Source organism: Pinus tabuliformis, chromosome 4_2 (genome assembly GCF_031772625.1).
Source record: "Pinus tabuliformis cultivar Carrire ecotype Pingquan chromosome 4_2, CPIR1, whole genome shotgun sequence".
Taxonomy (NCBI): Eukaryota; Viridiplantae; Streptophyta; class Pinopsida; order Pinales; family Pinaceae; genus Pinus; species Pinus tabuliformis.
The window spans coordinates 1050036187-1050051287 of record NC_142304.1 but is presented as its reverse complement, the minus strand read 5'-3'; the positions used below and the strand labels follow the sequence as shown (position 1 = coordinate 1050051287).

Genomic DNA, 15101 nt, shown 5'->3' with positions numbered 1-15101 from the left:
ATCATTGTAAAGCATCAAACCCTTACGAGACAGAAGGAACAGACAAACTAACAATAGCCAAGCCACGTAACTGGAGTAACTGTCAAGTAAACTGTAATCTGGAACTAACTAACAGTTACCTAACTACCAAGCTATTGTATAAGAAGACAGAAAAGATACATGTAAAAGGTTCTGGAGTGCGACATTGAAACGAGAGAAATAGCAGAATACAATTCTTTTCCTTCATATATATTGTTCAGTGCATCCTAAATAAATTTACAGATTGTGATTTTATGTCCTCGAAGATATATCTTGCATCTACAGTGAATTCTTTTCATTGCATCTATTACACATACGAACCGTGACAGAGTTTCACACAGCATCCACGCACAATTCATTTATTCTCATTTACTGTTTATATTCACACATTGCAAAGTAGTATTGTAACCAAATATCATTACTCCGAGAGGCAACCGCATACATACACCAAGTTCTGTTCATGAAAATACATTGCAGGTCGACACAGTGACAGGGTTTTCTAATTACAAGCGTCTCACGACCAGCCGAAGCCGAAGTCAAGTGAAGAACGAAAGGAGACGGACTATCAAGCAAGAAAAACCACGGTTCTCAAACCACAGGTAAGCAACAACACCGAAGTCCAAAAAGAAATTATTACATTTGCTGTGTATAACTATTACCAGACATAACATTGCCAACGGCCAAGCAAGCGAGAGCTCATAAGGCTATCCAAGCACTGCCGTAGAATGACCGAGTGACGAGAAAGCAAAGGACCGAAACATTCACCGAAAATTACCACAGAAACCCTCTGAAATTACAAAGTGGGTCGAACCCTCACACAGACTTGACTCATTAACGAAATACAGACAACCATGGCAAACAAATACCGTGCAGACTAAAAGCCACAGAAGAAGGTGAAATAGAAACAGAGCTACCCGGAAGATAAGCGGTCGAATCCCCTGCAAGGCCACGGAACCAGTTACCTGCAATCACCGTGACATACATTGTTAGGGTCACGGATGTAAACAAACTCCTGCAACAGTAAATAGCCAATGAACGACGAATAGACAGAACAGAGGGAGGAAAGACCAGTGTAGAGCCACGGTGTGGAACCTTACCAGTTGTAACCAGGTCCACAAGTCGCAGAAGCTCAGTGACAACCTAACCACAGAGGAGCTGTGAAGGGTTAGGCGAAATTCGAGTTGAGGACAAGAGCATACAGCATGCAACGAAACCCTTACCTGAGCAGACGAAGTTGAACGATGGTTTGAAACCAGAGACGGAGTTGCAACTTTGAGCTTCCCACCGAGACGGAGCCGAACCTCTGAACAGAACCCATAAGCAGAGGGCGGAACATTGCAGAGAGTAACAAAACCCATGCATAGAGCCGAACATCAGAGCAGAGCCACAGAGAACAAGCATAACAGTGAAAATGACCGAATGAGCGCGAACAATCCGGAGAAAAGGGCCAAGTGAGAATTAGGGTTTTGCCAAATCCCGAGACGGACAGGTGGAGCGTGGAGAGGCGGAGAGGTACAGGCGGGTGATTAAATATCACCTAATTCATAAATACACAATCAAACAAATATCCCATTACGAAATAATCACACAAGTCCACGTAAGGTTCGGGAGTAAGGGACACGTGGGCTGGGTCCCCATCAATTGGTATCAGAGCAGTTTTCTTTAGTTAAGAGAAGATGGCAGAAGGACAAGTGCCAAGACGAGGACGTGGAAGAGGTGCACGTAGAGGAGCAGATGAAGGATTGCGAGAACAAATTAGAGTTCTTACAGCTCGCTTGGAAGCAGTAGAAGCGGGTAGACGAAGAGACCCAGAACTGGGAGACACCAGTGAAGAGGAGGTGATGACGGCTGCAGAAGGATCTGATGAGGAAGCTCCAGAATTGAGGTTGCTGCGACAGGTTTTGATGGCCAGTAGCAAACCAAAAACAGAAATCTCAAATTATGATGGCAGTCTGTCTGCAGAAGTCCTGTTGGACTGGATAAGCCAACTGGATAAATATTTTGAAAATGAAGAAGTCAGTGAGGATAAGAGGGTTAAGTTCGCTGCCACTAAGTTGAAGGGACACGCACTATTATGGTGGGACAGTGTCCAAGCAGACAGAAAGAAAATAAACAAGACGCCGATACGGCTATGGTCTAGAATGATAGCAAAGTTGAAGGGAAGATTTCTGCCGAAAGATTACCAGGTGGAATTATATCGGCGAGTGCAGAGTCTAAGACAAAAAGGGATGACAGTTAGAGAGTATACAGAAGAATTTTACAGGGTAAATTTACGTGCTGGTTATACTGATGATAACCCAGAAAAGACAGCAAGGTACGTAAATGGATTAAGGATGGAGATACTAGATGAAATTAGTATTCTTTCTCCCCGGAATATTGAAGAAGCCTTTCAGAGCGCTGTTAAGGCGGAGGAAAAGATTAACAGAAAACAGAACAGCAGAAGAGGGAGAGGAAGTAGCAGAGGACGAGGACAGTCCTACGGAAGAGGTAAGAGTGCTGCAAACAGCGAAGAAAGCAGCAGTTCAAAAGCTTCAGGGACAGCCGAAAAAGGAGATAGCACCAGAGGAGGTCGGTCATACCAGAGAGGACGAGGGAATGGCCGCGGAAGAGGGGCGAATGTCCAGTGCTACAGGTGCCACAAATGGGGGCACAGAGCCTTTGAGTGTCCAGAAGCTGAACAAGCTGGTCAAAGGGGAACGCTGATGGCACAGCCTGAAGAAGCTGAAGCACAACCCCGGGAAGTGGAAGACATGGCAGAAACGGGGGAGGCTTTAATTTTGAATAAAGTGTTGATAAAGCCAACCAAGGAAGTGGCTGAAACAACCCAGAGGAAAGCACTATTCCGGACAGTTTGTAAATCGCATGGAAAGTGCTGTAAGGTAATTATAGACAGCGGAAGTACTGACAACTTGGTAGCCACGGAGATGGTGGAAAAGTTGGGGTTGAAGCGGCTGAAGCACCCCACACCTTACAAGGTGTCGTGGCTGCAGAAAGGCCACCAGTTGTTGGTCGATGAACAATGTGAAGTGGAGTTCCGCATTGGCAAGTACCACGATACAGTGGTCTGTGATGTCATGCCAATGGACGTGTGTCACATACTGCTCGGAAGGCCATGGCAGTATGACAGGAAGGTGACACACGATGGCAAAACAAATTGTTATAAATTTACAAAGGATGGGGTCAAACATACACTTGTACCCATCAAGGAGGAAGATACAGCTGAATCCAGTCGGACAAAAGCATTATTACTTGGAGGAAAGCAGTATATAAAACAGATTGAAGAAAATGAGATTAATTTTGCAGTGGTAAGGAGGATGAAGCCAGTATTACTGAGCGTGGAAAGGTCAGAATTGCCCAAGGAGATCCAGGAGCTGTTAGAAGAATTCCAGGATATTGCGGCTGAAGAGTTACCTGATAAGTTACCTCCCAAGAGGAGCATCAGCCACCATATTGACTTTATACCCGGATCAAGTTTACCGAACAAGGCAGCGTACAGAATGAGCCCCAAGGACAACGAGGAGGTACGCAAACAAGTGTAGGAATTGTTAGACAAGGGACTGATCAGAGAGAGTTTAAGCCCCTGTGCGGTACCTACAGTCCTTGCACCCAAGAAGGGGGGAGAATGGCGAATGTGCACAGATTCGCGGGCCATAAACAAGATCACCATTCGTTACAGGTTTCCCTTGCCTAGAATGGATGATATGATGGACTGTCTTAGTGGGGCAGCGTATTTTACTAAGATCGATCTGAAAAGTGGGTACCATCAGATCAGGATTAGGGAGGGAGATGAGTGGAAGACAGCCTTCAAGACCAACGAAGGACTGTACGAATGGCTGGTCATGCCATTTGGATTGAGTAACGCTCCAAGCACTTTTATGAGGTTAATGAACGAGATGTTAAAAGAGTTTATAGGAAAATTTGTAATAGTCTATCTGGATGATATTTTGATTTTCAGCAGGACGAAAAGAGAACACCTTCAGCATATCCGAAGGGTGTTCGAAAAGCTGCAGCAGAACAAACTGCTGGTAAATTTAAAAAAATGCACTTTCTTACAGAAGGAGTTGATTTATCTGGGGTTCGTGGTAGCAGAGAATGAGTTGAAAATGGACCCAGAGAAGATTGAAGCGATCATGAGTTGGCCGTCACCCAAGAGTTTATTTGAGGTACGTAGTTTTCACGGTTTAGCAAGTTTTTACCGGAAGTTTATCAGGAATTTTAGTGAAATCTGCGCACCCATGTTGGAAACCATCAAGAAGGCCAGCCAACCTTTTTGCTGGACTAAGGCGGCAGAAAACAGTTTCCAACTCCTGAAGCGTAAGATAACAGAAAGGCCAATCTTGAGACTGCCCGATTTCAGCAAACCTTTTCAGGTTCGGTGTGATGCCAGCGGGACAGCTATTGGCGCTGTACTCAGTCAAGAGGACAGACCAGTGGCATTCTTTAGTGAGAAGCTGAATGAGAGTCGGCAGAAGTATTCGTCATATGATAAGGAATTTTATGCAGTGGTTCAAGCCTTGAAACATTGGAGGCACTACTTACTGGGAAATGAGTTCGTTTTGTTCTCTGATAATTCTGCTTTGCAGTACATAACTCAGCAGCACAAACTGAACCATAAACATGCCAAGTGGGTGGAGTATCTACAAAGTTTCACCTTTGTGTTGAAACACATAAGTGGGCAAGCCAACAAAGTGGCGGACGCTTTGAGTAGAAGAGCCCTGCTCTTACAGGAAAGTGGCATACAGGTGATGGGATTTGAATATCTGAAAGATTTATACCAGATGGACGCGGATTTCAAAGAAGCTTTTGAAGCATGCCAGAATCCCGTATTGAGGAATACAAGCCCATGGCTAGATTACAATCTCTAGGAAGGATTGTCGTTTCGAGGGGGACAGCTGTGTGTTCCAGATTGTTCGATGAGGGAAAATCTGGTGAGAGAGAAACACAGTGGCGGACTAGCGGGACATTTTGGCGTCAATAAGACAGTGGAGCAGCTCGCGCATTTTTATTACTGGCCAAGGATGAATCGAGACGTGCAGCGGTATATAACCAGGTGTAAAATCTGCCAACTAGCCAAGGGACACAGCCAGAACACGGGGCTGTATACACCCCTACCTGTTCCAAGCAGGCCGTGGGATTCAGTCAGCATTGATTTTGTCCTAGGATTGCCTAGAACACAGAGGGGGTATGATTCGGTGATGGTAGTGGTGGATAGGTTTTCAAAGATGGCTCATTTCATTCCTTGCCGGAAGACAAGCGACGCCACGAACGTGGCACATCTTTTTTTTACGGAAGTAGTTCGACTACATGGCTTACCAAAAACTATTGTTTCAGACAGGGATGTGAAATTTACAGGACATTTTTGGCGCACCCTGTGGAAAAAGCTGGGCACACAACTAAACTTCAGCTCTGCGTATCACCCGCAGACTGATGGACAGACAGAGGTGGTAAACAGGAGTTTGGGCAACTTATTACGCAGCTTGACGGGAGAGAACTCACGATTGTGGGACCGAGCTCTTGCCCAGGCAGAATTCGCTTATAACGATTCGCCAAATAGGAGCACCGGTCTTAGCCCATTTCAAATCTTGTATGGTATGCATCCGAGAGGAGTACATGAATTGCGGGATTTGGGACAGCTAGAAAGAAGGAGTGCAGACGGGGAAGATTTTGCAGAAGCAATGAGTGAGCTGCATGAAAAGGTCAAGACAAGACTACAGGACAGCACGCAGAAATATAAGCAACATGCAGACATAAGGCGGCGAGAGGTAAACTTTGAAGTTGGGGACGAAGTCCTTGCACATTTGCGCCGGGAACGGTTTCCTAAGGGTACGTATAACAAACTAAAGTTCAAAAAAATCGGCCCATGCAAAATTCTGCGAAAATTCTCAGCAAATGCATATGAAATTCAGCTGCCACCTGATATAGGCATATCACCCATATTCAATGTGGCAGACCTGTTTCCATATCATGCCCAGACAGAGGAAGAACGAGTGGTACAGCCACAACGGGACACCCAGTTCGAGGACAATCTTTGGAAGAAACAGTTACCATCGGTCAAGACCCATGAGATAGAAGGAATCATCAGCACGCAGGTGGCCAAAAAGACACGCAGAAAGGAATATCTGCGTTATCTCGTTAAATGGAAGGACCGTCCAATGGAGGACAGTTCTTGGCTTGACGAGATGCAGATCCGAAAGGCAGGTTACTCGGTGGAAGAACTCATGGAATGGAGCCATGAGAACTCTCTTTTACCCCGGCAGCCTGATGCAGGAGCATCTGGTCGACAGGGCACAGACCGAGAAGAGGCAGACCAGGTTTCTGAAGAAGATTGGGAGAAATGAATATTTCAACAGATGGACAGCAAGACTGTCTTAGTTTTTTTTTATTATTATTATCATTTTGTTCTTTAAGGATTAGACAACAGCATTTAGTTTATTAGCTTAAGTGACTTGTTAACTTGTTTCTGTTTCAATTGTAATAATAGGTCCTAACTAAAATTGTTAAGGACTTGTAGTCATAGGTTTCGAATTTAGATTATTAGAGAATTAGACAAAAGACCATAAATCATTGTAAAGCATCAAACCCTTACGAGACAGAAGGAACAGACAAACTAACAATAGCCAAGCCACGTAACTGGAGTAACTGTCAAGTAAACTGTAATCTGGAACTAACTAACAGTTACCTAACTACCAAGCTATTGTATAAGAAGACAAAAAAGATACATGTAAAAGGTTCTGGAGTGCGACATTGAAACGAGAGAAATAGCAGAATACAATTCTTTTCCTTCATATATATTGTTCAGTGCATCCTAAATAAATTTACAGATTGTGATTTTATGTCCTTGAAGATATATCTTGCATCTACAGTGAATTCTTTTCATTGCATCTATTACACATACGAACCGTGACAGAGTTTCACACAACATCCACGCACAATTCATTTATTCTCATTTACTGTTTATATTCACACATTGCAAAGTAGTGTTGTAACCAAATATCATTACTCCGAGAGGCAACCGCATACATACACCAAGTTCTGTTCATGAAAATACATTGCAGGTCGACACAGTGACAGGGTTTTCTAATTACAAGCGTCTCACGACCAGCCGAAGCCGAAGTCAAGTGAAGAACGAAGGGAGACGGACTATCAAGCAAGAAAAACCACGGTTCTCAAACCACAGGTAAGCAACAACACCGAAGTCCAAAAAGAAATTATTACATTTGTTGTGTATAACTAATACCAGACATAACATTGCCAATGGCCAAGCAAGCGAGAGCTCATAAGGCTATCCAAGCACTGCCGTAGAATGACCGAGTGACGAGAAAGCAAAGGACCGAAACATTCACCGAAAATTACCACAGAAACCCTCTGAAATTACAAAGTGGGTCGAACCCTCACACAGATGTGACTCATTAACGAAATACAGACAACCATGGCAAACAAATACCGTGCAGACTAAAAGCCACAGAAGAAGGTGAAATAGAAACAGAGCTACCCGGAAGATAAGCGGTCGAATCCCCTGCAAGGCCACGGAACCAGTTACCTGCAATCACCGTGACATACATTGTTAGGGTCACGGATGTAAACAAACTCATGCAACAGTAAATAGCCAGTGAACGACGAATAGACAGAACAGAGGGAGGAAAGACCAGTGTAGAGCCACGGTGTGGAACCTTACCAGTTGTAACCAGGTCCACAAGTCGCAGAAGCTCAGTGACAACCTAACCACAGAGGAGCTGTGAAGGGTTAGGCGAAATTCGAGTTGAGGACAAGAGCATACAGCATGCAACGAAACCCTTACCTGAGCAGACGAAGTTGAACGATGGTTTGAAACCAGAGACGGAGTTGCAACTTTGAGCTTCCCACCGAGACGGAGCCGAACCTCTGAACAGAACCCATAAGCAGAGGGCGGAACATTGCAGAGAGTAACAAAACCCATGCACAGAGCCGAACATCAGAGCAGAGCCACAGAGAACAAGCATAACAGTGAAAATGACCGAATGAGCGCGAACAATCCGGAGAAAAGGGCCAAGTGAGAATTAGGGTTTTGCCAAATCCCGAGACGGACAGGTGGAGCGTGGAGAGGCGGAGAGGTACAGGCGGGTGATTAAATATCACCTAATTCATAAATACACAATCAAACAAATATCCCATTACGAAATAATCACACAAGTCCACGTAAGGTTCGGGAGTAAGGGACACGTGGGCTGGGTCCCCATCATGTATTTTCTTCCTTAACGAATTGGAGAGCTATTTTCCTTCGATCTAATTTTATTTGACGATTTACCACATTTGTCGCGCTCACTTTGAATCTAGAATCTAGTTACAACTACCTACATTTTTCAAGGTATTGATCAATCTATGAATACTGCCCATGAAACTCCACTATAAATATAAAAGATATTTACACCTTGTTTTAAAATATTTTATATTTAATATAAATATTTTTGCACAGATCGAGTGTCAATGTTGTGGTGCCGTGATCATGTAATAAATAAAGAAACGATAGGAGAAGATAAAACTCCTTTGTTAGATGTGGGATAGAACATTATTTTCATTTTTTTTAATTATTCGATATATATAAATATTTAAATAATATGTAGTTTAATTAATTATTAGTATAAATATATTATTAAATGTGGTTGATATATATTGATTGATAAATAAAAGATAGGAAATATAGTTGGTTTGGATATGTAAAGCATATTTAGTTATGTGGTTGTGCTAGTAGACTGCAAATTTATATGGGAAGAAGTAGTAGAACATAGTTGACTATGGTAGACTGTGGCTAAATATCTTCAAGTTATGTTTAAGGGCAGTTTATTACAGTCAATATAGAGTTGGTTATGGATGGCCATGGTTGTCTACAACTAACTATAGTTAACTATGATGAGTTATAATTGACTATGGTTAACCATAGTTCTTGATTTTTTGTTATAGTTCACTAGGATTTCCTATGGTTAACTATGGTTGGATATGTTAACCATGGTTGATGGTGTTAACTATGAGTGAACATGATTTGACCAATTTGACCATGGTTGACCATAGTTTTATATCATAGGTTATGGTTGGTCATGTTGACAATGGATGGCCATGCTTGACCATGGTGACTTTGAGCATATTTGACCATTCTAACTATGGTTAACCATACTTTTCCATGTTGAGCATGGATCCATTTTCTAATGTTGACTACAACTAGAGATGACCATGTTTGTTCATGGTTGACCATCATTGAGTATGGTTGACTATGATTGACTATGGTCAACCATGGTGATTAGAGAGAAGTATGGTTGATTATGGTCAAGCATGTTGACCATAGTTTTCTATGGTAAAACATATTTAACCATAGTAAACCATGGGGACCATATCTAGCTACGGTTGACCACATTGACTATGGCTAACAATGGTTTACTATGGTTGACCATGAATGTTTATTAAAGATGGCCATGCCTACTCATGATTGTTTGACGTTGATAATGGTTTACCATGGATGACTATGCTTGACTATTAAAAATGTTAAGAAAACCCATTATTACACACACAAATTACCCTTCATTACTTTATCGATCTAGTTACATAGATAAAATATAGATCACAGACTTAGACAAACCTAAATCCTAAAAAAGTAAACCTATAACTTGTACATGACACGACTACAACTCATACACATAAAAAACAACTTCTAAAATAACATCTTGAAACTATCACATAACAAAAACCTTATTTCAAATATCATTTTTAATATTTACCTATAACAAATATTAAAAACATATATTATAATCATAATAATGATAATAACAACTTCTAATACACAGGACAAAAAAATTATTTCAAATATATTTTTAATATTTACATATAACAAATCTTAAAAACCATATATTATAATCATAAAAATGATATCTATCACATTTATTACAATATTAATAAGATATCTATTACATATATTACAACAATAATAATGAGCCGCAGTATCAATATCTCGTTTATCTCTGGCCCAAACAATCTGTTTACAGTATCATTTGTTAGGGTGCGTATCATTGTGCACTACTTTTCAACATATTTTTTATTTAATAGTTCGGCGTAAAATTATTATTTAGAAAGGCTGAATTCTTTTGAAATTCAACTTAATTTAACAAGGTGAGCTGCGACGCAGCGAGTCCCTGCGTGAAGTTAAGGTTGTCTATTACGCACTACAAAGTAGGGGAAATATGACAATGTACTGAGTTTTTAAGAAGCAGAGAGCGACAGAAGAAATATACCAGTTCCTCATGCAACCAAACAATGAAGCACTTCCAGAAGGATTAACAGTCCCAGAGTCATTCAGTGATCTTATGGCCGATATGAGGGCCAATCCATATGATGCCAAGACATTTGCTTTGAAGATGAAAGCAATGGTATGTCTTGCCTCAATTTCTATTTGCTTTTGCAGGCATTTTACGCATATTTTTTTGTGGGTTGTACAGTGTTGCATATGGGTTACAACTAACACAGCTAATTGAATATTTCATACGACTATCTTCTTCCTCTTTTAGTGAAATTTAACATCGTATGTTAAAAGTGTCAAAATTTGTGTTTTTGTTGAATATGATATTGCCTAATATTGAACAAGGCAGATGATACTGAATTGCAGAGGACATTCATTTCATTAATGTCTGACAAATGACCACTAAAGAGGTCAATGGGATTAAAAGATACATCTTGTGTGAATACAATGTGGAAGTGTAAAAGCAGCTTATAGGCAATGCAGAAAAGAATATACTATATTTCATGTAGTTTTGAATTCTCAATTCAGTACTTACAACATGGAAATGCACAGACGAGTTTGCAATGCAATTGAGATCAACCATGTGAAAGGCTGCTTTATTACAGGTGACCATTGACCAATTCTAAGACAAAAACTACAGAGACTGATTGATTACAGTAGCTTTACAGTAGCTGTTTCACCGGCATGGCATAACTATAAAAGGGAGGGTTATAGTAAAAAACCTACACGAGGAAAATGTTTCCTTAAAAAAAACTACAGAGATGAGACACACCTGTGTGGGCTGCCAGCTTTCACCCCTCACAATTCATAGAAATCGTGTAAATTTCACCCCTTAGAACCAAAAACTAAAGGAGTGTATCAGGAATGAGAACCTCCAATATAAAAATATTAAGGGTTCAACGCAATGCAGGTAGAATAAAACCAAAGAAGGGAAATTACCTGTAATAACTCGTCACTCTTAAGATTATGCCACCACGGAACATGCGAAATGAACTGTGCAAACATATATACATACATCCAATGAACAGGGACCTAAATCAATGTAAGCAAGGGTTATGGTTGCGCCCATACGACAACCAGGGCATGTGAAAGAAGGGTATCAACTTGATCTTCATCAGGAACCCGGTAAACCAGCTCTGCAAGTCTTCACCCAGCATGCGGCCGCAGAAATGGAGAAAAATCAAAAAGAGTCAACCAGTCTATGTCGGTCAGGCCAATTGGTCGAAGAAGTGCTCTATGCTCTCTCTCCCTAACTATTCAAGTAAAATAGGTAGCATGGGAAGAAGGGGACAGCGAAGACTGCTACCACTTTATAAGCACAAGTTATAAGCAAAATTGATGGCATTCAGCCAAAAAGAAAATACAGAGAAACCAGTTACTACCAGACAGAATTCGACATCACACTAGGGTCGCATTTGCATTTTTTTGAAAAACCCCTGATTTCCTGTGAGCAGACCTAGTTTTGTAGCCTGTGTGAAGGCAGATTATAGAAGGCCCCAAGTACAGTGAGATTGCAGAGGCAAACAAACAAGAGACATTCAAACAATCACATGCGAATACTATTCATCAATTCAATTAATGGATTACCTGTAAAAAAATTCAGAACTTACAGGCCAAAAAACTGTAAACAAAGCAATGTTCAGTAGCATATCCTACAGCACAGGGTTTAGTGCCGCAGTATTCTGCTTATATGAGATATCAGCAGAAACCAGAACCCTTAAATCAACATTTGGCTTCTATGATGTCCATCCAAAACGAGCCATCCCTAGATTATAATCAGCAACTGCCAATTACAAGTAGGCCTAATTTAGTTTCATCGAATTACACAGGTTCGAGGGTATCCATGTTCAATAACTATGTGCAGACGCCGCAGCTGCAGCAACATATGCTTATTCATCAACAGCAGCTCCCATCATCTAGCACCACAGGGTATGGGGAGCTGTATGACAACTTGCTAGTTTGTTCTCCATCTCAATCTGAATCCTACGATAATTTGGATTACAATTCAGGAGTTCTTCCTGCACGTAATTTGAAGGGCCCAGGATTAGTTCTTCACCGGACACCTCCCGCCATGCAAACATTCACGATATGGACACCTGCGAAAGAACAAACACCGGACCAACGCCTGTAAAGGAGGCAGAGCCCATGCGGCAGCATAGACAACAAAAAGAAGTAAGGGTATAAACTTGAACCGGTGGTAGACTTAACATTAAACGTTAACAAACTAATGCCAGCATTAAAACTAAACCGCACACCGTCAAGCGCACATGATGGTCGTTAAATATCAGTTTACCATATGCTCCGGCCTCTTCCGCCTCGGGAAGAGGCCAAATAAGATGAGAAAACCGCCGAATCCGACTTTGGTTAGGTGCAGAGAACACCTCACAAGACTTTAGCATAAGGGCGGTATAAGCGACAGGGAAAGCACCGAACTAATGTTAAGTCGGCCCAAAACGATTACAATAGTCCATGCCGGATGCCAGATGGCAGGGACTAATAAATAAGATATCTGGGCAAAGCTAATAAAGTCAATGTAAACCGTGTCTGTACCTGAAGTTCAAACTGTTGCAGATATGGTGCCTTAGTTGCTTGTCGTTTGAGTTCTTGCTATATATGAACCTGTCTGGAACAGGATGCAATTTCGAATTATCTTTTATTACCAGCTTAAACAAATATATTCATGTTCATGGATTATTAAAGATAGATTGCAATTTTTAATTTCTCTTTCATAACCAATTAAAGAAATATATTCATGTTTGTCCATTATTAAGATCATATATTACAAGTTACATTCATGTTTGTCCATTATTAAGATTACAGATTGCAGGTTACATTCATGTTTGTCAACTATTAAGCTACGTTGCAGGTTGGTTAGGGAAATTTCAGGGGTTAGGCTTTTTCTAAAAGAAATAAATGTTTTACGTGAGAGAAAGAACACTAATAAGGGATTGTATCATTTTGTAACGACATAGGTGACACTACTGCAAATGATTCCAAACACCAATTATATTTTATTGATAAACCAACAGAATATTCCGCAATTTTATCATTTTTTAACCACACAAATGACACTATTGCAAATGATTCCAAACACCAATTACATTCTATAGATAAACCAACGAAACAGCCTGCTTTCCGTTGTTGAAGTGATGCGAATTATAACAAACAATCATGGCGTTTTCTAATCTTAAACAAACATGTACACAATACTTTTCTAGTTAATTTGATCGCTATTGCATCAAAACTAAATACATGTAATAAAATAGACTATTATGGCAGCGACAGACACCTAGTAGCCACCATTGCCGCCGCCACCACCAGCAGCACCACTTCCATAGCTGGCACCAGCAGCACCACTTCCATAGCTGGAGGTGGTGCCAGACCCAGAGCCGCCTCCAGCACCGCCACCATGTTCACCAGCATAGCCGCCGCCAACATGCTCGCCCGCTCCTCCCCAGATCCGTAGCCAGCGCCGGAACCACCAGTAGGACGACCGGCACCAGATCCATACGGAGGCATGGGCTCACTGGCAGGTTCGTAGCCAGCACCGGAACCAGCAACTCCATACGAAACAACGGGCTCACTGGCAACGCCGCTCCGGCCGGCACCAACTCCATACGGGACAACGGGCTCACTAGCAACACCGCTCCCGGCACCAACTCCATACGCGACAACGGGCTCACTGGCAACGCCGCTCCCGGCACCAACTCCATACGGGACAACGGGCTCACTGGCAACGCCGCGCTCAGAACCAACTCCATACGGGACAACGGGCTCACTGGCAACGCCGCTCCCGGCACCGTATCCAAAGCCTCCACCTGATCCATGTCCAGCTCCAGAAGCACCACCATCGCGGTAACCATGGCCGCTTCCTGCACCGAAACCAGCTCCGGCACCACCGCCCTCACCGTGCCCAACATTGCAAGCAGTGAGGCCGATAATCAATATAGTTGCCAACATGAAAATCCTGCTCCCCATGATTCTTTTACTTAAGTCGTATTTTGCTCAAGCTTTGTGCTGGATAATGCAGCGATATGAAGATATTTATAACGTTAATTGCACAAGTTGCTGGAACATCCTCCACGGTATCGATGTCAGAGTCCACAACCTTCACGGTATCCCCATGCGGACCGGGTGTGTGTATGGGCGTTTGTTAAAAGAACTTATCCTCAAATTTTAAATAGGGAGAAATCCGATCCCTACCATCAAAGGATAATTTGTTTGCTAGGAATCTATGATTAGAATATTTAACTCACGGCTAATCTGTTTAGTTCTGAGTGTAAAATCACTTAAAATTGCATTTGAGTATATACCACACCATACTTATCAAATTTGGGCAAGATGATTTGAAAATTTAATTTAACTTATTATTTAGTTAATAAACTTTTAATTTTACGTTAATTTATGCCATGATAATATAGGTTTTTATAGTTGATTTAGTTGTATACAGGATTAAAAATTTTAATGTTGTCAATTTAGGTTTATGAATAATTTTAGTTACTCATTAATAATATATTTAGTTACAATTGATAAAAAAAATTAAATCTAATAGATTAACTAACCAATTAATAAAATTCCTTTTAACTTTCGGCCCAGTTAAATTTAGTTATAGTCTAGTTAATTCTAACTGTTTCCTCTTTCTAGCCGTTTGAATGATGGGTCTCTCTATCTAAAATGTTGCCATGATGATGAACCACACTTGCTCATTTTAAACGCGTCAACAAATAAATTTTGATTTGATTATCCCCGAACAAATTTCTCATAACAATTTTATGGATCACAGTAAAGATTATAGTTACACAATATTAGCAAATTCTATTAT

General features: G+C 41.3%; 1 protein-coding gene across 1 annotated transcript; it reads right to left on the bottom strand.

The window, feature by feature from the left end:
* Window positions 1-377: 377 nt before the first annotated feature.
* On the bottom strand, window positions 378-1438 carry LOC149173212 (uncharacterized). The gene is made up of 2 exons (XM_089427889.1): window positions 1116-1438; window positions 378-980 (listed from the first exon to the last, which is right to left on the bottom strand). Exons 1-2 carry the CDS (start codon window positions 1374-1376, stop codon window positions 780-782), a joined length of 462 nt encoding a protein of 153 aa, XP_089284015.1. The 5' UTR covers window positions 1377-1438; the 3' UTR covers window positions 378-779.
* Between the last annotated feature and the right edge of the window lie 13663 nt (window positions 1439-15101).